Source organism: Cervus elaphus, chromosome 9, assembly GCF_910594005.1.
Source record: "Cervus elaphus chromosome 9, mCerEla1.1, whole genome shotgun sequence".
NCBI classification, from domain to species: Eukaryota; Metazoa; Chordata; class Mammalia; order Artiodactyla; family Cervidae; genus Cervus; species Cervus elaphus.
Window position 1 is genome coordinate 16,947,875 of NC_057823.1, and position 24,582 is coordinate 16,972,456.

The following is a 24,582-nucleotide window of genomic DNA, read 5'->3' on the forward strand; positions in this document are numbered from 1 at the left end:
CGTCACTGTCTGTGTCGGTCTTCCGTCCGGCGCCTCCGTGCCTCTGGGAGGTAGTGGTTTTGGTCGTCCTGTGTTTCAGCGTGTCCTTGGTGAGGCCCACGTTCAGGAAGGGCTGTGGGATACAAGGAGCGCGTTAAAGGACAGGTTTGGTCCGAATTTTCGAGAGATTTCCTTGGGCAGGCCTGGCCTCTCTCTCTTACATCCTTCGGGCCCTAAGGCCCTGCATTCATCCAGGTCGTATGTGCGGTAAGGGGAGGGTTCGGGGTGTTGTCATTCACTGTGCTTCACTATTCGAAAGCCTTTTTGTGACTTTAGTTTTTGAGATCATGAATATCCACTGTTTGATTCAGGTTACTCAGGCCCCTGCACCTTCTGGTTATTTTGAAGTTAGTAATCCTGCTGTATTCCTGTTTAATATGAAGATGTTCACTTGAAAATGAAAGAATTGAGTTTATTCAAAGTTTTACTGGGGACTGTTGCCCAGGAGTCAGCCTCTGAGATAGCTCTGAGAAATTATTTTGAAGAGATGAGGTGGCATGTTAGTATATATGTGATTCGGGGGAAGGATATGTGTTATTTTCCACAAAAAATTATGGAAGAGTTGGACCACTTTATTTGAGCCAGATTTGAGGATTCCAGCCCTGGAAGAGCATCTCAGAAGGCTCTTGTGTGTATATGTGTAACTGAACCTTCTTTGAGTGCATCTGAAACCAACACTTCATTGTATTTCAACCATATCCGACTCTTGAGACTCCCATGGACTGTAGCCTGCCAGGATCCTCTGTCCATGGGGTTCTCCAAGCAACAATGCTGGCATGAGTGGCCACTCCCTTCTCCAGAGGATCTTCCTGGCTCAGGGATCTGCATTGCAGGCATATTCTTTACCATGCGACCCACCAAGGAAGCCTAAAATATACTATAGTATTACTTAAGCATGTAATCTATTTCATATGAGATTTTTATGTTGCTTTCTTCATTGAAAGTGTCCAAAATTAGCTGCACCCTAAATTTTTATCAGATATACTTCATTAGTGTGCATTTAGGATCTTATTTTTCCAACCAGGGATTGAACCCATGTCCCCTGCAGTGGAAGTGCAGAGTTTTAACCACTCAACCAGCGGGGATATCCCTTGATTAGTGTTTAAAGTGAAAGTTGCCCAGTCGTGTCAGACTCTTTGCGACCCCATGGACTATACAGTCAATGGAATTCTCCAGGCCAGAATACTGGAGTGGGTAGCCCATTCCCTTCTCCAAGGGATCTTCCCAACCCAGGGATTGAACCCAGGTCTCTAGCATTGCAGGCGAATTCTTTACCAGCTGAGCCATCAGGGAAGCCCAGATTAGTGTTTAGACTGTATGCAATTTACAATTGAAAGAGCAGATTCAAATACTGAAGTTGTTCCAAATATAAAACGGACATATAAGGTCCTCATGAGATAGTTGGTACATAATGGTTGTCAATAAATGGCAGTTGATGTTACTGATAGTCTTGTTGTAGAGCATACAGTTTTAGTAGCTTTCATATATGTCCTCTGCACAGAAGGAACTAATTTATCATGTTGATGACTGATAATTAGTATTTGTTGATTTGTACTTGATACGAAGCTGAGCTCCAGGTAACCATGTCTTCAGAGGGATGGAGATGGCCCTATCCACTTATATTCTCAAGCTACCCTGAAATGATCGTGATTCAGAAAAGAATATTTATGCAAATTTCACTATCAGTCTTGCAGCGTAACAGCCTATCATATGCCCCATGGTAATTTGTCATTAATGCTTTTTTTTTTTTTTCCCCAGAGACTCAGTTTTGGGTTCTGTTTTTAAAATACAGATTTCTTTGGTGCGGTTCTGAGCAGTCATGCTGCTTGTTTATCTAAGAGGAGCTGAAATGAGCCAGAGAATGATGGTCTCTAAGACAGCTTCCTAGTATGTATGCATGAGGTAAAGTTGCTGCATAGTCCTATTCATGTATTTTATTGCCTTGATAAGTAAAAAGTCACATTGCTCAGCATTTAGGTTTCCTTGCCTGTGAAATGACCGATTACTCTTTGCCTGGTGGGTAACATGGCACACCATTTATCTCTCTGGCTCCAGATGGGATAGGACTTCCCTGGTACTCCGTGGCAGTAGTGTGTACTTGTGAGGTTTTTAGTTTTTGATTTTGAGTGTGTTTATCTCAGAGTTGCAATGTCGATTTTATTTTTTTAACTTTTTGTTAAAGTATAATTTATTTACAGTAGTGTATTGGTTTCAGGTATGCAACATAATGACTGTATTTTGATTGGTTATACTCCATTTAAAGTTGTTATAAAATATCACCTACATTCCATATGCTGTACAGTATATCCTCGCAGCTTTTTTATTTTATACATAGTAGTTCATACCTCTTAATTCCCTACTCCAGTTTTACTGGCCCTCCCACTGGTAGCCACTAGTTTGTTCACTATACCTCTGAGTCTGTTTTGTTCTATTCATTTCCTTCATTTTTCAGATTTCACATATAAGTGATAACATACAGTATTTGTCTTTGTCAGACTTGTTTCACTAAGCATAATAGCCTCCAGGTCTATCAGTGTTGTTGCAAATGGCAACATTTCATTCTTATTTATGACTGAATGATATTTTATTTTGTGAAGCTTCTTTATCCATTCATATGTTGATGGATATTTAGGTTGCTTCTATATCTTGGCTTCTGTATGTACATAATGTTGCTATGAACATTGGGGTGCATGTATCTTTTCAAATTACTGTCTTCGTAAGCCAGAAAGAAAAATACCAATACAGTATACTAACGCACATATATGGAATTTAGAAAGATGGTAACGATAACCCTATATGCGAGACAGCAAAAGAGACACAGATGTATAGCACAGTCTTTTGGGCTCTGGGGGAGAGGGGGAGGGTGAGATGATTTGGGAGAATGGCATTGAAACATGTATATTATCATATGTGAAATGGATCACCAGTCCAGATTCAATGCATGAGACAGGGTGCTCGGGGCTGGTGCACCGGGATGATCCAGAGGGATGGGATGGGGAGGAAGGTGAGGGGGGTTCAGGATTGGGAACACATGTACACCCGTGGCAGATTCATGTCAATGTGTGGCAAAACCACTACAATATTGTAAAGTAATTAGCCACCAATTAAAATAAATAAATTTATATCAAATTACTGTTTTCATTTTCTTTGTATATGTACCCAAAGGAGTGTAATTGCTGGATCATATTATAGTTTCTTGAGGAATCTTCATACTGTTTTTCCTACTGGCTACACCAATTTAAAGTCACATCAACAAAATACAAGGGTTCCCTTTTCTTCACATCTTCGCCAAATTTGTCATTTGTGGTCTTTTTGATGACAGCCATTCTGACAGGTGTGCGGTAATATCTCATTGTGGTTTTGATTTGCATTTATCTGGTGATGAATGATGTTTAGTATCTTTTCATGTAATTCTTGGCTGTCTGTATGTGTTCTTTAGGAAAATGTTTTTTCAAGGCTTCCCTTCATTTTTTAATAGAATTGTTTTTTTGATTTTGAGTTGTACAGCTGTTCATATATTTTGTATATTAACCTATTATTGGTCATATCATTTGCAGATGTTTTTCTCCCATTCAGTAAATTGTCTTTACATTTTGTTGATGGTTTATTTTGCTATACAAAAGCTTTTCATTAAATCCCATTTGTTTATTTTTGCTTTTGTTTTCTTTGCTTTAGTAGACAGATCCAAAAACAGAATTTTATGATTTATGTCACAGACTGTTCTGCCTGTGTTTTCTTCTAGGAGTTTTATGGCTCTGGTCTTACCTTTAGATCTTTAATCCATTTTGAGTTTTTTTGTACATAGTATGAGAAAATGTTCTAGCTTCATTCTTTTACATGAACTGTCCAGTTTTCTGAGCACCATTTATTGAAGAGACCATCTTTTCTCCATTGTGTATTCTTACCTCTTTTTGTCATAGATTAATTAACTATAAGTGTGTAGGTTTATTTCTGGGCTCTGTATTCTGTTGTTCTATGTGTCTTTTTTTGTATCGGTGCTATACTGTTTGATTACTGTAGTATTGCAGTTGTAGTATTGTCTGAAGTCAAGGAATGTGATATCTCCAGCTTTGTTCTTTTTTCTCAAGACTGCCTTGGGTATTTAGCGTCTTTTCTGGTTCCATATAAATTTTAGGATTATTTGTTCTAGTTCTGTGAAAACTGACAGTTTTCACTGACAGTGAGTACTTTTCTGGGGATTGCATTAAATCTGTAGTTGCTTTGGGTGGTGTGGACATTTTAACAGTATTAATTCTTCCAATCCATGAGCATGGGATAGCTTTCCACTTCTTTGTAATATCATCTTCAATTTCCTTCAGTGTTTTATAGTTTTCAGAGTATAGGTCTTTTTTGTTAAGTTTTTTAATTCTAAATTAGTAATTTAATTCTTTTTAATGCATTTTTAAATGGGATTTTTTTTCTTGCTTTTTGTATCTGATAGTTGTTATTGTATAGAAAAGCAACGGATCTCTGTATATTAATCTTGTATACTGCTACATTACTGAATTCATTAGTTTTTTGGTGGAGACTAGGGTTTTACATATAGATGGGCCTCTCGGCCTTAGCGCCATCTTTTGAGAAACCTCTGCGCCATGAGAGCGAAGTGGAGGAAGAAGCGAATGCGCAGGCTGAAGCGCAAAAAAAGAAAGGTGAGGCAGAGGTCCAAGTAAACTTGTACACCCATGGAAGCCACAGAAGCAGAAACAAGGGAAGCCAGAGGCCAGGGACGCTGGTACAAATTGTGGACTGCATGCCTACTATCTAGAACTTCTCAATGGATCTGGGACATCTATGGCCATTCTGATCGCCTTGACCACCTTTGAGAGACCTACCTTGCTCGTATCAAAGCCGTCCCTTTTGGTCCTTTGCCCTGGACCTGTGATAACCATGGACTAGTTCTCTTCTCAGTTGTGGCTGAATGTAACGTGTACAATAAATCATCTCTTTTGCTGTCTTAGCTGAAAAAAAAAAAAAATAGATGGGGAAACAGTGGAAGCAGTGTCAGACTTTATTTTGGGGGGCTCCAAAATCACTGCAGATGGTGATTGCAGCCATGAAATTAAAAGACGCTTACTCCTTGGAAGGAAAGTTATGACCAACCTAGATAGCATATTAAAAAGCAGAGACATTACTTTGCCAACAAAGATCCGTCTAGTCAAGGCTATGGTTTTCCCAGTGGTCATGTATGGCTGTGAGAGTTGGACTATAAAGAAAGCTGAGCACTGAAGAATTGATGCTTTTGAACTGTGGTATTGGAGAAGATTCTTGAGAGTCCCTTGGACTGCAAGGAGATCCAACCAGTCCATCCTAAAGGAGATCAGACCTGGGTGTTCATTAGAAGGACTGATGCTGAAGCTGAAACTCCAATTCTTTGGCCACCTGATGCAAAGAGTTGACTCATTGGAAAAGACCCTGAGGCTGGGAGGGATTGGGGGCAGGAGGAGAAGGGGACGACAGAGGATGAGATGGCTGGATGGTATCACCAACTGGATGGACATGAGTTTGAGTAAGCTCTGGGAGTTGGTGATGGACAGGGAGGTCTGGTATGCTTCGATTCATGGGGTCGCAAAGAGTCAGACATGACTGAGCAACTGAACTGAACTGAACTGAACTGATAGTACCATGTCATTTGCAAATAGTGACAATTTTACTTCTTCCTTTCCTATCTGAAAAAGAAAAAGTGAAAGTGTTAGTTACTCAGTCGTGTCTGACTCTTTGCAACCTTTCCTATCTGAGTGCCTTTTATTTCTCTCATCTGATAGCTGTGGCTAGGACTTCCAATACAAGTAGTGAGAGTGGGTATCCTTGTCTTTCTTCTGATTTTAGATTAAAAACTTTCTGTATTCCACTGAGTATGGTGTTAGCTGTGGGCTTGTATAAATGGCCTTTGTTATGTTGAGATATGTTCTCTACATACCAGCTTTGATGAGAGTCTTTATCATGAATAGATACTGAGTTTTGTAAAATGTTTTTCCTGCATTTATTGAAATGATCTTGTGATTTTTAGTCTTCCTTTTGTTAATGTGGTATATCACATTACTTGATTTTTCAGATGTTGAATCATACTTGCATCCCTGGAGTAAATCCCACTTGATCATTGTGAATGATTTTTTTAATAGATTTTTGAATTCAGTTTGCTGATACTTTGTTGAGAATTTTTGCATCTATATTCATGAGAGATATTTGCATGTAATTTTAATTTTTATACTACTTCTGATTTTGGCATCGGATAATGATGGTCTCATAAAATGTATTTGGGAGTGTTCCCACCTCTTCAATTTTTCAGAATAGTTTGATAAGAGTAGGTATTAAAGGGACTTCCCTGGCATGCCGGTGGTTAAGACTCTGCTTTTCCAGTGCAGTGTGTGTGGGTTCAATCCTTGGTCAGGGAAATGAGATCCTGCATGCCATGTGGCATGGCAAAAAATAAGTTTTAAGCCTTCTTTTTATGTTTGGTAGAATTCCCCTGTGAAACTGTCTGCCCTGAACTTTGGTTTTTAAGGGCTTTGATTACTAATTCAGTTTCAGCAGTGGTAATTGGTCTGTTTAGATTATTTATTCCTGATTTAGTTTTGGAAGATTGTGTGACAATGGAAATATATTTCTTCTAGATTGTGCAATTTGTTGGCATGTAACTTCATAGAATTCTTTTTTTTTCCATAATAGTATGATTATTTGCACCTCTGATATCAGTTGTAATTTCTCCTCTCCCATTTTTTATTGCTTTTGTTTGGTACCCTCTTTCCTCTTGTTTCTTCATGAGCCAGGTTAAAGCCTTATCAACATTATTTATCTTTTCAAAATACTGCTCTTGGGTTCACTGATCTCTTCTCAGATTATTTCCTCTCTGATGTTTTTTTATTTCTTTTCTTCTGATAACTTTGGGCTTTGGTTGTTCTTTTAATTCCTTTCAGTATTAAATTAGGTTGTTTATTTGATTTTTTTCTTATTTCTTGAGATAGGCCTACTATCATAAAATTCTCTCTTCTAACTGCTTTTGCTGCATCCATAAATTTGGTGAAGTTTTGTTTCTATTTTCATTTGTCTTGACATATTTTCCGGTTTCCTTTTTGATTTCATCATTGACCCATTGGTTTTGTAATAGTGTGTTGCTTTGTCTCCATGCTTATTCTTTTCCTATTTTTCTTTCTGTAATTGATTTTTAGTTTCATACCATTGTGATCAGAAAAAAATGCTTAATATAATTTCTATCCTTTTAAATTTGTCAAGCTTACATGTTATCTCTCTTGGAGAACATTCCATGTGTACTTGAAAAGAATATTTATTTTGCTGTTTGGGGATGGAATGTCTTGTAGTTATCTATTAAGTCCAGCTGACCTAAATGTGTCTTTTAACACCATTGTTTTCTTACTTATTTTCTGTCTTGATAATGTGTCCACTGATATAAGTTGGGCGTTAAAATTCCCTATTTTTTATTGTATTATGGTTAATGTCTCCCTTTATGACTGTAAGTAATTGCTTTATTTATTTAGGTGCTCCTGTATTAAGCCATATAGGTTAACAAATGTTATATCCTCTTGTACTGATGCTTTTATCATTACCAAATGCCTTTCTTTGTCTTCTGTTTGGACTTTGTTTTAAAGTTTTCTTTGTCTGCTATGAGTAATGCTACTTCAGATTTTTGTTTGTTTGCATTTGTGTGGAATATCTTTTTCCATCCTTTCACTTTCAATCTGTGTATGTCTTTAGCTTTACTAATTTGTGGTTGCCATGGGGTTCATATGTTGACCTGTAACTAGATGTACTTGTTTTAAACTAAAAGTGATTTAATTTCAAGCACATTCTAAATTATTTGCTCCCTTCTTCCACATTGTTTGTTTTCAATGTCGTGTTTTATGTTTATCCCTTAACTGATTATTGTAGTCACAGTTTCTTTTAATCTTCATGCTAGCTTACTTAAACCCTTGGTCTACAACCTTTACTATATATTTACCTTTACTAGTGGGATTATCCTTTCCTATACATTCTTTCTTCTTGTTGTAGCCTTTTTGTTTCTACCTAGAGAAGACCCTTTAACATTTCTCTTTGGGTTCTTTTTAGTATTGATGAACTCTTCTAGTTTTTGCTTGATTGAGAAGTTTTTATCTCTCCTTCAGTTTTGAATGGTAACCTTGTTGAGTAGAGTATCTTAAGTAGTAGGTTTTTCCCTTGAAGCACTTTAAATGTATTATGTTCTTCTGTTCTGCAAAGTTTCTGCAGAAAAATCAGCTGATAGCCTTAAAGGGGTCCCTTGTATGTGATTCTTTGTTTTTCTCTTGGCTGCCTTTAGAATTTTCTCTTTAGCTTTTGCATTTTATTATTATATATTTTTGTACGGATCTCTTTGGATTCATCTTGTTAGGGACTCTGTACTTTCTGCACCTGGATATCTGTTTCCTTCTTCAGATTCAGGAAATTTTCAACCATCATTTCATCAAATACATTTTGACCCTTTCCTCTCTCCTCATTCTGGGACCCTTCCAATAAGAATGTTAGAATGCAGCATGTTGTCCCAGAAGTTCCTTAAACTGTTTGGTTTTTTTTTTTTTTTTTTTTGCTCCACCATGTGGCTTTGAAGATACTTAGTTCCTCAACCAGGAATCAAACCCAGGCCCACAGCAGTAAAAGTGCTCAGTCCCAATCACTGGACCACCAAGGAATTCCTAAACTGTCCTAATTTTTTTAATTTGATTTTTCTGATTGAGTGATTTCTGTTATTCTATTTTCCAGATTACTTATACTTTCTGTGTCACCACATCTACTGTTAATCCTTTCTAGTGTGTTTTTCATTTCAGTTATTGTATTCTCCACTTCTGACTGGTTCTTTTTTATATTTTCTAGTTATAATTCTCGTTGTGTTCTTTCTTTCTTTTCCCAAGTTCAATTAGCATTCTTATTACTACTGCTTTAACCCCTTGTTATATTTATCTTCATTGGATTAGTTGTTTGTCAGGGTTTTGTGTGTGTATCCTTTCATTTGAAACAAATTCTTCTGTCTTCTCCTTTTGTTTAACTTTCTCTGTCACTATGAAATTAAGTGAAACAGTTGCCTATCCCATCTTTGAAGGTCTGTCCTTTTGTGGGACGACCATTATGCATTCTTTGTGTACCCCATAGCTTTGATTGGCAGCTGGATCTAAAGTAAGCACAGGGCAACTTCCTTGGTGGTCCAGTGGTGGAGACTCTGTGCTTCCACTGCAGAGGGATGGGTTCAATCCCTGGTCAGGGAGCTAGGATCCAACAACTTGTGTGGCGTGGCCATAAATAAATAACATTTTAAAAAACAAAGTGAGCACATGTTACGTCTTTCCTCGGGGTGTTTTGGCAGCTGTCACCTTGTTGGGTGATGGCTGGCGATAGAACTGAAGTTGGGCTGGAGATAGAAGGGCTCGAGCCAGAACCCTGTGTAGGCTGGTCCTTCTCCCATGCTCAGCGGCTGTCAGTGACCTGTCAGCAGGGGTGGGGCAGGTCCCAACGTGCTGGAAGCAGAAGCCTTGACTGGCGAGTCTGAGTCAGTTCTGTTCCCTCCAAGTGTGCACTCTCTTTTCTCTCAGCAGCTAGAGCAGGAGGTTTGCTGTGTGCCAGACACACACTGAGACTGTCCAGGAAGCCAGTCAAGGAGCCAGACAACTCGTGATCCACCACCTCCGCAAGTGCCAGCAGTAGCCTCTCTCACCCCATTCAGATGAGGTATTGGGTCCCGATCTGGTACATCCCCCAAGTGTATACTCTTCCTTGGCAGCAGACACTTTTCCTTAGTTGGAAACTGACCTGAGCTTCAGGTAGGTTCATCCTGCTTCCTCCACCTTGTTCCTGGGAATAAGCAAGCTGTGCACTCTCATCAGGAGTAGAGTCTTGGATTCTTACAGCCCTCCTGTAAATCCCACTTGTTTTCAAACCAGCTAAGGGAACTTGTCTTCCTGATGTCAGACCACAGGTTTGCAGTGTCCAATTTGTGGTTCAAACCTCCAAGCCCATGATGTTCCTCTGCTATGTCCCTTTCCTGGTGGACCCCTGACCACTTCCCCTCCTTTCCTACCTGACTCTGTGGGGACCTTTTTGTACAGACTTGGTTTTGGAAGCATCTTTCTGCTGATGTCCAGTTTGTTTTCAGTGAGACTTGCTCCACGTGTGGATGTACTTTTTATTTGTTCCTGAGAGGGATGTGAGCTCAATGTGCTCCTATCTCACCAGCTTTCCTCTCTGTGAGATTTTCTGAATGCACAGGGATATTTGGGAATTTTGAGCTAAAGTGGAATGACTTCCAGGCAAGGACCAGGGGAATTATGATCAATTATGGGTGCTCATGCCTTCTTTCTTCTCCTAGGTGTTCTTAGTAAGGACTCTTTCTGCCTTCCTGAGGTAAAGATAGAAGCAAACAGGATGGTAACTGAGTGTTTGAGAAATTGTTCTCAGGTAAGAAGAAAGTATATCCTTATACAAAATGACCTACTGCATTTACCAGATGAACACATTTGAGCTACTTAAATAAAGTCTGTCTGAATCCCTGTTGAATTGCCTCCCAAAGTGGAAGCTCTCATATTGCCGAGGGATTGCTCTGAATTCATAATATTTCAATAATTACCTTCTGGAAGCAGAAGGTCTGTCTCATGATTGCAACTCCCGTTTTGTGTGTTTTTTTTTCCTGTTGTTCTGACATGATAAGGAATGAGCGTGTGTATTTCTCAGTGAATTTATTTATTCATCAGCTTGTACAAATATATGTAATTTGCTTAGAATTGTGTTACTGGTTCCATATTGATCAGAAATGAGTGTAGATAAAAAGAAGACCTTTGTGTCGTGGGGGAGATGATGAGAGAACTTGAAGCCCTCTGTTGATATTGAGTCTTCCTGCTTCATTCCCCACTGAACACTGTTGAAGATCTTACTTTACTGAAGCTAGTATGTGTATGATGGTTCAGGACTCAGTGACCTTTGCTGATGTGGCTGTGAACTTCACCCAGGAAGAATGGACTTTACTGGACTGCTTTCAGAGAAAGCTATACAGAGATGTGATGCTGGAGAACTACAAGAACCTGACCACAGCAGGTACAGCCACCATCATTCCTGTAGCCTCTTAGGAGACGGACATATGTGCTGTACTGACTGTGTTCCAAGATGGGTGATGTCAATCTGAACACAATGGAAACTAGTAGACTTTTGTCTCTACATGAATGAGTTTTAACCCAGTATGGTTTATGTAACAATATGGTTTTAGAACTAACAGCATTCAGTTCAGTTCAGTTCAGTTGCTTGGTCGTGTCTGACTCTTTGTGACCCCATGAACCGCAGCACACTAGGCCTCCCTGTCCATCACCAACTCCCAGAGTCCACCCAAACCCATGTCCATTGAGTCGGTGATACCATCCAACCATCTCATCCTCTGTCATCCCCTTCTCCTCCTGCCCTCAATCTTTCCCAGCATCAGGGTCTTTTCCAGTGAGTCAACTCTTCGCATCAGGTGGCCAAAGTACTGGAGTTTCAGCTTCAACATCAGTCCTTCCAATGAACACCCAGAACTGATCTCCTTTAGGATGGACTGGTTGGATCTCCTTGCAGTCCAAGGCATTCTCAAAAGTCTTCTCCAACACCACAGTTCAAAAGCATCAGTTTTTCTGTGCTCAGCTTTCTTAATAGTCCAACTCTCACATCCATCAGTTCGGTTCAGTTGCACAGTCGTGTCTGACTCTTTGTGACCCCATGGACCACAGCACGCCAGGCCTCCCTGTCCATCACCAACTCCCAGAGTCCACCAAAACCCATGTCCGTTGAGTTGGTGATACCATCCAACCATCTCATCCTCTGTTGTCCCCTTCTCCTCCCGCCTTCAATCTTTCCCACCATCAGGGTCTTTTTCAATGAGTCAGCTCTTCACATCAAGTGGCCAAAGTATTGGAGTTTCAGCTTCAGCATCAGTCGTTCTAATGAACACCCAGGTCTGATCTCCTTTAGGATGGACTGGTTGGATCTCCTTGCAGTCCAAGGGACTCTCAAGAATCTTCTCCAACACCACAGTTTAAAAGCATCAATTTTTCAGCACTCAGCTTTCTTTATAGTCCAACTCTCACATCCATATATGACCACTGGAAAAACCATAGCCTTGACTAGATGGACCTTTGTTGGCAAAGTAAAGTCTCTGCTTTTTAATATGCTGTCTAGGTTGGTCATAACTTCCCTTCCAAGGAGTAAGTGTCTTTTAATTTCATGGCTGCAGTTACCATCTGCAGTGATCTTGGAGCCCAGAAAAATAAAGTCAGCCACTGTTTCCACAGTTCCCCCATCTATTTACCATGAAGCGATGGGACCAGATGCCATGATCTTAGTTTTCTGAATGTTGAGCTTTAAGCCAACTTTTTCACTCTCCTCTTTCACTTTCCTCAAGAGGCTCTTTAGTTCTTCACTTTCTGCCATAAGAGTTATGTCATCTGCATATCTGAGGTGATTGATATTTCTCCCGGCGATCTGGATTCCAGCTTGTGCTTCCTCCAGCCCAGCGTTTCTCATGAGGTACTCTGCATAAAAGTTAAATAAGCAGGGTGACAATATACAGCCTTGAGGTACTCCTTTGCCTATTTGGAACCAGTCTGTTGTTCCATGTCCAGTTCTAACTGTTGCTTCCTGACCTGCATACAGGTTTCTCAAGAGGCAGGTCAGGTGGTCTGGTATTCCCATCTCTTTCAGAATTTTCCACAGTTTATTGTGATCCACACAGTCAAAGGCTTTGGCATAGTCGATAAAACAGAAATAGATAGTAACAGCATTACTCAGTTGTTCACCTAAGGCATAGTGAATGAAACACTGGAATTTGGGCCCAGTCATCTGTGTTTTAACAAGCACTGGACATGACTCTCATAGACACCAAAATTTAGGTGCCTGTTAATAGCCAGAGAAGGCAGTGGCACCCCACTCCAGTACTCTTGCCTGGAAAATCCCCTGGACGGAGGATCCTCGTGGGCTGCCATCTGTGGGGTTGCACAGAGTCAGACACGACTGAAGCGACTTAGCAGCAGCAGTTTAGTGGCTTCTCCATGAGAATGAACATTTCTTTTTGCACTTATTTCATTTTCCACTTTAATAAAAGTCTTAGTGCTTTGTAAATGTACATATAGGTCTGAACTTTTATTTCAGGGGCCAGAGAAATGGTCTCTCTGAGACACAGAAAGAGGAGCTATTCACCTTTATATCTCTTTTAGAATATTATTAATACCACATTCATTCTAATGACCTGACTAGGTACTGGACCTTATTCATGGGAAGGTTTGTCTTGTTTGCAGGGCTATTTCTATTAATAGATCTTTCCTCATGAACAGGATATCAGGTGTTCAAACCCACTCTGATCTCTTGGTTGGAAGAAGAAGAGTTGAGTACTGTAGAGAGAGGAATCCTCCAAGGTGAGTGATTGTAAAGAACTTTGCATGTTAATAAAATTTCAGTGTATTTTTAATTTATAAGGAGGCAACTTGTTAAGATGTGCTTTTCTCTCAGAAGGCTGAGGTCCTTGGTTTCAGATGCTCTGTACCTTCCTCAACTTCTCATATGTACTTGTATGTGAGTGCTAAGTCGCTTCACTCATGTCCAAGTTGTTGTGACTCTTTGGATTGTAGTCCACCAGGATCCTCTGTCCATGGGACTCTTCAGGCAAGAATACTGGAGTGCCCTCCTCCAGAGGATCTTCCCGACCAGGGATCGGACCCATGTCTCTTTGTCTCCTGCATTGGCAGGCAGGTTCTTTACCACTGGCACCACCTGGGAAGCCCCTCATATGTACTTACTTTCCATTTAATCAGAATTTCCAATGATCTCATAAAATAACCTGTTGTTTCTTCTTTAGTTTTAACATTTTGATGTATACTCTTTGTCCAGAACATTCCCTAATAATACTCTGTCTCTTCCCTTCATATTTAATTTTCAAAGACTTGTCTTTTAAATCAAATGCTGAATTTTGACTACGTATACATATATTACTACCTAATTTTTGACATAATCAAACTCCCCAAATCTGTCTTGCCTTTTTAATAGATATGCTTAATTTGGAAAAACATACAGCTGAGCCTTATTGTTTTTACTTCCTTTAACATCCACTTCTTTTTGCAAAGTCTTAAATTAGTCATTCTCTTTTAGAGTGGGGAATGCAACTTAAAGCCAAAGACTCAGGAATTCGGCAGAATATTTTTGGGAAAAAAATGTCAAATGGGATACAAAAGGTAAAGTCACTAAATTTCAAAAAAATATTTCTTATTTTCCACGTAGATAATTTTAGGATTTTCCTTAGAATATGAGCACAAGTGATAGATATTTGAGATCAAAGGCATTCACCCTGGAGATAACAATGTCTCTCAAAGAATTCTGATTATGACTAGCTTGGGGATATCCTATCCCTAGGTTGATATTTGTTGCTTCAAAATTCCCACAAGGAATCACTCCCACTTATATAAATTAGACATGGAGTTTTCAAAACAATTCATTGAAGCTGTATAGAAGCCTTTTTTTCTTTTTTAAGAAACAGGTTTATTTTTTTGTTCTTCTTTTGTTTTTTTTTTTATTTTTTAAATTATGAAAGTATGATAACACATTTACAGGAGACTTAGAAAATACAGAACAAAGTTACATATATATACTACACTTAAACACTATATATACTACAGTTATTGTTTTAGGTATAAAAATTAAGGTTTTTAGTAGAGTTTCAAGATCAACTCTTAGAAATTAATAGAATGAACAGAGGAAAAGTAGAAGGGTGTAGTAGACCTTACACACACACACATACTATGAACCAATTCAACATAATTAAGATTTATACAATTTTCACACAACTGCAGGATACAAATTCTATTCAGGTTCCCATAGACTATAAACCAGCAAACACTAGAACATATCCAGGGACATAAAACAAGGTGCAGAAATTTCATGCTCTAAGAGTATTGAAATCATAGTGTCTGTTCTCTTGTCACTGTAGGGAATTATGTTAGAAATCAATATCAAGAGATAACTGAAAATAACCCTCATATTTTCAAGTGCAATGTGACATTTACCAAGAGAGCTCTTTAACTTAGCCATTGAAAGCCTCAATGAAGTTGGAAGACTGAAAAAACACAGAAGGTGATGGCAGAGAAGAAAGCATTTAAATGAGAAATTAATATCAAGGATACTTTAGAAACCCCATGTATTTGGAAATTAAATGTCCACTTTTAAATGACAGATATAGCTCAGAAGCCATAAGAAGGAAAATTAGAAAATATTAGTAACAATAAAAATGAAAAGAAAATTTATCAGAACTTATTGCATGCAGCTGAAGTTGCTCAATGCAACTTAATACAGTGTGGAATCTTGAATAACAAATAATGGACACTAGCATAAAATTTTGTGAAATTTGAACAAAATCTGTACTTTTATTAATAATATTGTATCATGTGTTAATTTTTTTTAACAACATAGTATTTCTTTATATTCTCAGATATGGATTAAACATTTCAAGCCTCATTCAGTTTTTTTAAAAAAACAACTAAAATAGTAAGCTATCTTGGCTTTTTTCAGTAATACTAGATGCTAGAATAGATGGATCTATATCAGAGTTTTGAGTGAATATAAATTAGAAATCTAGCATTGTATTAAACATGTAGAACCAAAATGTCATAAATGTTTTAGCTAACCAAAATTTGTAAGTTTTCTAAAATATATATTATACATACTATTTACATATATGTATGTATACAAAAGTCTTTCTACTACACTTCATAAAGGCTTGAGAAAGAACAACAACAAAAAAACTGGAAAACATAAACTAAGTGAAATGGGAGCACTGAATATGAAAAAGAAAAGGTGAAATTATATAAAAGTAAAAGCTCATCATATAGTTCAGTTATTTTTAAACATGACCGCTCATTAGAATCACATCTGGAGCTTTGGAGAAAAAAGCAATACCTGGGCATTTGTATTTTTCAAAAAAATTCCAAGATAATTCATGGATAAGTCATCTGGATTTTAAAAAGTGGTTACAGGTTTTTCTATTAAGTGATAATTTTAGTAGTATAGAATCCTATTATTTTCTGTTGACCAATTATGATACAGTGGTGTTAAAATGAATAATAGTTACATAATCACAATAGTAAAGGATGTTTATCAATTTTCACAACCAATAGCCAGACAAAAAATAAAAGATAATTATAATTGCAAGCTATAATGGACACATGATTAACCTAACAATATAAAAGAATTACATACAATTTAGGTGGTTAAATAAAGTGATGTGGTAAGTGAAAGTGCATATATGTACATGTTTTCATCCACCCAGCCAATCTGCTTTGGTTGGTGCAGTTAACCAATTTACATTTAAGGTAATTATTGATACGTATGATCCTATTTCCATTTTATTAATTGTTTCAGGTTTATTTTTTGTAGGCATTTTCCTTTGCTTGTGTTTCCTACCTGGAGAAGTTCCTTTAGCATTTGTTGTAAAGCTGGTTTAGTGGTGCTGAATTCTCATTAACTTTTGCTTGTCTAAAACTTTTCTTTGTCAAATCTGAATGAGAGTCTTGCTGGGTAGAATATACTTGGTTGTACATTCTTCCCTTTCAATACTTTAAATATTAATATATCATGCCATTCCTTTCTGGCTTATAGAATTTCTTTCGAGAAATCAGGTGATAACATTACAGGAGTTCCCTTGTGTATTATTTGTTTATAAAAGCTATGTTTTTCCCTTGTTGCTTTTAATATTTTATTAATATGTTTGTCTTTAATTTTTGTCAGTTTGATTAATATGTGTGTCAGTGTAAACCCTCCATGGGTTTATCCTGCCTGAGATTCTATGCACTTCCTGGACTTGGTTGACTATTTCCTTTCCCACGTTAGGGAAGTTTTCAGCTATTATCTCTTCAAATGTTTTCTCAGATCCTTCCTTCTGGGACCCCTATCATGTGAATTTTGGTGCATTTAATGTTATCCCAGAAGTCTCTTAGGCTGTCTTCATTTTTTTTTTTCTCATATATTCTGTTATTTCTGTCATTTTGTCTTACAGGACACTTATCCTATCTAGTTATTCTGCTATGATATCTTCTAGTCTATTGTTCATCTCTGTTTGTTCTTTAGTTCTTCTAAGTCTTCAGTAAACATTTCTTGTGTTTTCCCCATTCTTTTTCTGAGATCCTGGACCATCTTCACTATTACTGTTCTAAATTCTCTTTCTGGAAGGTTGCATAGCTCTCTTTCATGTAGTTGTTTTCCTAGGGCTTTATCTTGTCCCTTCATCTCAGACATAATCCTTTGCCTTTTCATTTTGATTAACTTACTGTGATGTTGTTTCTGTTCTGACAGCTGAGGAATTGTTCTTCTTGCTGCTTCTGTCTGCCCTCTGGTGGATAAGGCTATGAGGCTTGTGTAAGCTTTCTATTGGGAGAGACTGGCAGTTGGAAAAACTGGGTCTTGCTCTGGTGGGCAGGGCCTTGTTCAGTAAAACTTTAATACAATTGTCAGCTGATGGGTGGGGCTGTGCTCCCTCCTGTTAGTTGTGTGGCCTGAGGCAGCCCAGTCCTAGAGTCTGCAGGCTCTGTGGTAAGGTAATGATGACCTCCAGGAGGGCTTACACCAAGGGACACCTCCCAGGACTGCTGCTGCCAGTGCCCCACCTCCAGGTGAGCCACCTGGTGGTCCACGCTTCTGATGGAAGCCCTCCAACACTAGCAGGTAGGCTTGGTTCAGTCTCCTGTGGGGTCACTGCTCCTTTCTCCCGGGTCCTGATACATGCAGGATTTTGTTTGTGACTTCCAAGAGTGGAGTCTCTGTTTCTACCCGTCCTGTGGAAGTCCTGCAGTCAAATCCCACTGGCTTTCAAAGTCAGATTCCATGGTGATTCCCTTTGCTGGATCTGGAAGCTGAGAAGCCTTGCATGGGGCTCAGAACCTTCACAACAGTGCAAGAACTTACTTGGTATTATTGTTTTCCAGTTTGTGGGACGCCCATGCAGTGGGTATGTGATTTGATTTTATTGTGATAGTACTCCTCCCACCATCTTGTTGCAACTTCTCCTTTGTGTTTGGACGTGGGGTATATTTTTTTGGTCGGTTCCAGCATCTTTCTGTCGATGGTTGTTCAACAGCTAGTTGCAATTTCAGTGCTGTCACAGGAGAAGAGTGCACATCCTTCTATTTCGCCATCTTGAACCCATCCCCTACTTTATTTTGATTGCTTATTTATTTGACTGCTGTGGGTCTTCATTGCAGTGTGTCGGCTTTCTCTCTAGTTGCAGCACACAGACTCAGCTGCCCCATGGCATATGGGTTCTTTGTTCCATGACCAAGTATTGAACACATGTCCTCTGCATAGGAAGGTGGATTCTTAACCATTGAACCACCAGGGAGTCCCTTGTAGAACTCTTTTAGGATGAGAGTATATGGCACATCATTCTTACAGAAGGATTTCATTATTTAAATTGAAATAAATCAACAGGGCAAGCATAGTATGAATGTAATGGAGATGGTATAAATCATTCATCCTCATTATAATAATGTTTCTATTTTGAGATGGGTAGGAGGAGTTAATGAGTCTGAGAAATCTTTAAATCATCATTCTTCCATTTCTCCACAGGCAAGAGGCCATAAAGCACAGGAACTCTATGACAGTGAGCAATGTGGGAAAGACTTCAGTGACCACTCATGCCTTAGGACACACAGGAGTACTCAAAATGGAGGGAACTCTTATGAAGATAATCAGCATGGGAAAAACTTCCTTACTCTGCACAACAAATCCTTTACTGGAGAAAAATGTTCCATGTTTAATCAGTGTGGAAAAACTGTCATGCTGACTCCAGATATTATACCCTGGAAATCTAACATACAAGAAAAAGCCTTAGAACACAGTGATATTGGGAGAGCCTTTGTTAGTCAGTCTTACCTTCGGACACAAGTGAGAGCTCACAATAAAGAAAAGCTCTACAAATGGAAGGAATATGGAAAAACTTTTGTTCACTCAACAAGACTTTGTGCACATGTGCCAACTCACACTGCTAACAAATGCTACAGATGTGAGAACTCTGGGAAAGTCTCCACTGCATCCCTAAGCCATAGACAACATATAAAAACACACACTGGAGAGAAGCCTTTTCAGTGTGACACATGTGGGAAAGCCTTTAGGTTTTCCTCATACCTTCTTGTTCATAGTCGAATTCACACTGGAATAAAACCCTACAAATGTAAGGAATGTGGGAAAACCTTTAGATTGTCCTCATACCTTCGTGTTCACAGTCGAATTCACACTGGAATAAAACCCTACAAATGCAGGTATTGTGGGAAAGCCTTTAGATTATCCTCATACCTTCGTGTTCACAGCCAAATTCACACAGTAATAAAACCTTACAAATGTGAGGAATGTGGGAAAGACTTCAAACATTCTCTGCCCTTTAACATTCACATGGGAACTCACACTGGAGAGCAACCCTATAAATGTAAGGAATGTGGGAAAACCTTCACTCGATCTTCAGGCCTTATTGAACATATGAAAACTCACACCGGAGAGAAGCCTTTTAAGTGTGACACTTGTGGGAAAACCTTCACTCGATCCTCAGGCCTTACTGAACATATGAAAACACACACTGGAGAGAAGCCTTTTAAGTGTGACACATGTGGAAAAACCTTCACTCGATCTTCAGGCCTTACTCGACATACGAAAATTCACACTGGTGAGAAGCCTTTTAAATGTGACACGTGTGGGAAAGCCTTTGCTTCTTCTTCGCACCTTATTAGACATTTACAGTCTCATACTGCACAGAAGACTATTAAATGTGATAAATGTGGGAAGGCCTTTGCTAATTCCTCATATCTTACTATACATTTTAGAACTCACACTGGAGAGAAGCCTTTTGAGTGTAATGTGTGTGGGAAAACATTTACCACTTCTTCATATCTTATCATACACAAACGAACTCACACTGGAGAGAAACCATATGAATGTAAGGAATGTGGAAAAACCTTTTCTCACTTCTCAAGCCTTTCTTACCATATAAAACGACATTGAAGAGAGGCTATTGAAATGTGACAAATGTGGAAAAGCCCATCCTGCTTTCTCATATCTTATGAAACATTTTTTAAAAAATTTTGGCTGCACCCCAGAGCATGTGGGACCTTAGTTCCCAGTGATTGAACCCAAGTTCCCTGCATTGGAAGACGGAGTTTTAACCACTGGACCACCAGGGAAATCCCTTACTAAATATTTTTGAATTCCTAATGGAAAGATGCCTTTAGAATGTAATAAATGTGGGAAAAGATTTGCTAGTTCTTCACCCTTTGCCATTCACAAATGTATTCACACTGGTGAGATACTGTATAAGTGTTTGGAATGAGGGGAGGCATTTGCTGCTGCTTCAACTCTTAAGTTTTGTTTTGTTTTGTTTTTTCCTTTCTAAGCATTTTTGAAATGTTATTTATTCATTTTGGCTGTACCATGCAGCTTGTAGGGTATTAGTTCCCCAACCAAGGATTAAACCTGGGCCCTTGGGAGTGAGAGCATGGAGCTGTAACCACCACTGGACTGCCAGGGAATTGTCTTAAGTATTTTAGAGCTCATACAGGGCAGAAGACTTTCGAGTGTAATATGTGTGGAAAAACATGTACCAGTTCATCCATTACCACACAGAAGGCTATTCACACTGGAGAGAAACCCTATAAATGTAAGGCACAGAGGAAAGCTTTTTGTCTTTCTGATTCACTTCCAACAACATGAAAGGTCAACACTTGGGAGCTGCTTTACAAATGTTAAGAGTGTGGGAAGGACGTGAGTCTCACAACTGTTATGTAAGATATCACAGTGGGGATTTCCCTGGGGGTCCAGTGGTTAAGAATCTGCCTTGCAATGCAGTGGACACAAGTTTAATCCCTGCTTGGGGAACTAAGATCCCACATGCCACAGAGCAGCTAAGGCTGCACACTTCAAGTACTGAGCCTGCACAGTGCAACTAGTGGGTCCATGCACAGCAGCAGAGGATCTGGCATGAGGCAACAAAGTTCTCACATGCCACAAATAAGCCTCAGCGCAGCCAAGTAAATAAAAAACTCACAGTGAAGCCATATGATAAGAGGCATGGACAGCCATTCACTCTTGCCTCAGTGAAATTTATATTTTTTAAATATGGGAGATCTTGCAGTAGACAGAAATCCTACTGATTTAAGTTATGTGGGTAAGTTTTTTTTATAATTTTTTACAGTTTATACCTTTAGGTAAAAGAAAGTAATTTTAACTTGTTCTTAGAGATTTATGTGGTTATTTATTGAAGACATCCAATGTACCTTTTCCTGCGTAAATTCTAATTCTGCTAAATAATGTTCACTTATAATCTCACTGTGGAGAAAACCTTTATGAATGTAAAAAAGTTAATTGTGGAGTCATCATTCTCCATTAGATTGTTCCTCATTCTTAATAAACATCAGGTGTTTCACAGTCAAGAGAAACTGAATATGGAGTATTTGGAAAATACTATCCTGAGTCTGAAATCTTAAGAGTTGCTGAGAGGTGTAGAGTTCTGGGGGTTCTGTAGATCTATTTTAAGCATTTGTGATTTGGCTATGACCTCGGGGAGAGTCCGACGCGACTGAGGAACTAAACAAGAAGAACAAATTCTTGCACACAGTGTGTCTGTCTTTCCTCTCATAGCTAGACCAGGCCAATATAGTGACTGCACTTTCAGTTTGCAACTGGGTCGAAAGTGGACCTTCAGGATACGCAGTTTATCCTTGTCTAACCTGCTGGATTCTCTTGTTGGATTGACATTGTCTTCACATTATGAAGACAGTGAGTGCTTAAATGTGTAACAGTGCTCACTAATCTTATTTACAGTGAGGACTTCCCTGGTGGCTCAGACGGTAGAGAATCTGCCTGCAAAGCAGGAGACCTGGGTCCAATCCCTGAGTCGGGAATATCCCCTGGAGAAGGGAATGGCTACCCACTCCAGTATTCTTGCCTGGAGAATTTCACAGACAGAGGAGCCTGGTGGTCTACAGTCCATGGGGTCACAAAGAGTTGGACATGACTGATCAACTAACTTTCTTTTTATGCTGTCCAAGCTGAGGGATATGGTATGTCTATAAATTTTGTAAAATTATCCTGTCATTCTTACTCTGATCCTGGCATGGCACGAGAGAAGGTTACATCTAATGTGAGTCACCCCTTTTTCATGACTTTAGATGAACAACCCCAGCATCTGAGGGAGAATCGTTAATCTCAAGCTGTGCAGAAATTGAGAATAATATTCTGTTTCACCCCTAAACCCAACACCACGGTCTGGCAAAACAACTGTATTTTTCTTGGTCAGACAACAGCTGTCACTGATGATGTAACCTGCTTCTGTATTTGTCATTCCACACATCTGCTGTGAAAACAGAAAAACTCATGTGAATAGAGCTGGTCCTGATCATCTGCTGTGCTTGATGCCATCAGTGGCAGTTCCTGAGTGTGGGTCTTGGGTGCAGATACAGACCTGCAGAAACTCGTTTTAGCCTTGACAAAGTTCTCGTGCTGAACAGCCTTGGATTATGTTGAGTTTGGCTTTCATGTCTGCAGCTGCTTGATGATGCTTTATTGAGGTTTAATCAAACCATTGTAATGATAATGATAATCCAGATCAACCTTAATAATCCTGAACAAGAATTGCATGTGCAATTTTGTGTTACACATTTGTATGTATGGAGGAATATGTCATTTTGTAGTTTAAATAAGGGTGTGTACATTGTAACTCAGCCCATCTGTTGCCCCCTTTAATTATTTGCAATGACTAAGGATTACAGATTGGCTTTAGATGTAGCCTAATTGTCTGAAATAAGACCTGAGTATCCTAGAGATTTTTCCAATGGTCCGGAGGTTAAGCATCGCCTTATGCCGGAGCCTGCCGGCAAACGAACTGGTCGAGAACGCAATTACCAGAGTACCTAGGAAAAAGAAGACTCAGAAAGAGAAAGATGGGGTTGAGAGGGACGGAGTCCGCTTGCGTCTGACTCTGCCAACTTTATTGAAGAATACCACGCCTATATATACGCTAACAGGAGTTACTAAGAATAGATCGAGGGTTTTTGCATACGTGCAGAGCTACAGATGTTTTAAATTCCCACACTCAAGATCAGTAAAGCGTTAATTACCCTTGCGCCCAACATGATTAAGATCATTAGAACATTAGATAGAAAACAGGCTTCATCAATAGAACATTAGATGGAAAACAGGTTTCGAGCATGATGAGCTTATCAGCACCAGAAAAACAGGCAAAAAGGTCACCGGTGTGTTTTTTCCCTGAAGGAGACAAATGCCAGTCTATACTTTAACAAGAAGGGGTGGCAGGACAAAGAGAGACCTTTTGATCTCTCTTAGGGCCGTAAGGGGCCTGTACATTCAGGCCGGCTCCCTGCAGCCTTAACCTCTGGACCAGGGGTTAAGTAATGCAGGAGACTCGGGTTTGCTCCCTAGTCTGGGAACTAAGATCCCACATGCTGCAGAATAACTAAACCTGCGCACAACTAGAGTCCATACACCACAATGAAAGATCCTATGTGCTGCAACTAAGATCCAATACAGTCAAATAAATATTTTTAAAAAAACCTACCCACTGAATTTCTTACAATTGCCTGAGTCTGAGACCTTGCGGGCAATGTTGAGATCACTGCTGCAGATTGACCTCATTCTGCTTGGCCTCCTAGTGACAGTGTTGTCAAGTGCTGAGCAAGATAAATCAAGTAAATGTGGTCCCAGCTTTTGTTATTCAGTGAGTGACACAGTGGCATATTCACATGGAAATTCTCCAAAGCCAAGATGATGTGAGTCATGTATGCTACAACATGGATGAACCTTGAAAAACATTTTAAGTGAAAATATTTATATGAAAAATCTAGAAAGTGCAAGTCTACATATAGAGAAAGTATATTTGTGGTTGTTTAGATATTGAGAGAAATTAAGTGGGTGATTTGACAGCCAGAAGCTGCTTTAGAAGTGAAAAGATTATAAAATTGTGATGATTACCAGTGAATATATCAATACTAAGATAACATTGAGTCGTATAAATTCAATAGGTGTATTGTATGGTAGGCAAATTATGTCTCAATAAAGTGGTTCCAAGAATCAAAATAGATACTCTTGATTATACCTACATTGATCGGGTAGCTACCAGAAGAGCCAGCCAGGCCGCCCAAAGGAGGCCCGTTGAAGCCTTCTACTAGGAACTCGTCCTTGGACGCCCTCCTTCCAGCATGGTACACTCAGGTTCACTGAGGGCCTCACCTAGCCGGGATGCAACTAACCACCACAAAGCTAATCACAGAGAGAGGCACAGACAACGGGAATCTCTGGCATCATTTCTGTTCCCCACCTTGAAAAAGAAGTGTCAGCTATGTTAGGTGGATTCACACAAGTTGTAAGTAGTTCCCTCACGACTGGATGCAGGTAGGACTTTGGCTTCGCCCAGAAAGGCAGGTGGAGACAGCATTGGACCAAAGGAAAGAGGTTGAGGCTAGAAACAGCCCGGTTTGTGACCAGGCTCTGGGCAGAAGGCCTTGCGCACACCAAGGGTCAGGGCTG

At 39.3% G+C, this 24,582-nt stretch overlaps 1 protein-coding gene across 1 annotated transcript; it reads left to right on the plus strand.

The window, feature by feature from the left end:
• Positions 1 to 23: 23 nt before the first annotated feature.
• LOC122699463 (zinc finger protein 266-like) lies at positions 24 to 22,683 on the plus strand. The gene is made up of 7 exons (XM_043911402.1): positions 24 to 144; positions 1,832 to 1,941; positions 9,594 to 10,455; positions 10,962 to 11,088; positions 13,350 to 13,430; positions 14,161 to 14,243; positions 18,622 to 22,683. Exons 3-7 carry the CDS (start codon positions 10,336 to 10,338, stop codon positions 20,044 to 20,046), a joined length of 1,836 nt encoding a protein of 611 aa, XP_043767337.1. The 5' UTR covers positions 24 to 144; positions 1,832 to 1,941; positions 9,594 to 10,335; the 3' UTR covers positions 20,047 to 22,683.
• Positions 22,684 to 24,582: the final 1,899 nt, after the last annotated feature.

Coding starts and splice junctions, on each gene's coding strand:
- LOC122699463 (XM_043911402.1), top strand. CDS start 10,336: ATGGGTGCTCATGCCTTCTTTCTTCTCCTAGGTGTTCTTAGTAAGGAC. Junction 11,089..13,349: donor CAAGAACCTGACCACAGCAG/GTACAGCCACCA, acceptor CCTCATGAACAG/GATATCAGGTGTTCAAACCC. Junction 14,244..18,621: donor TGTCAAATGGGATACAAAAG/GTAAAGTCACTA, acceptor ATTTCTCCACAG/GCAAGAGGCCATAAAGCACA.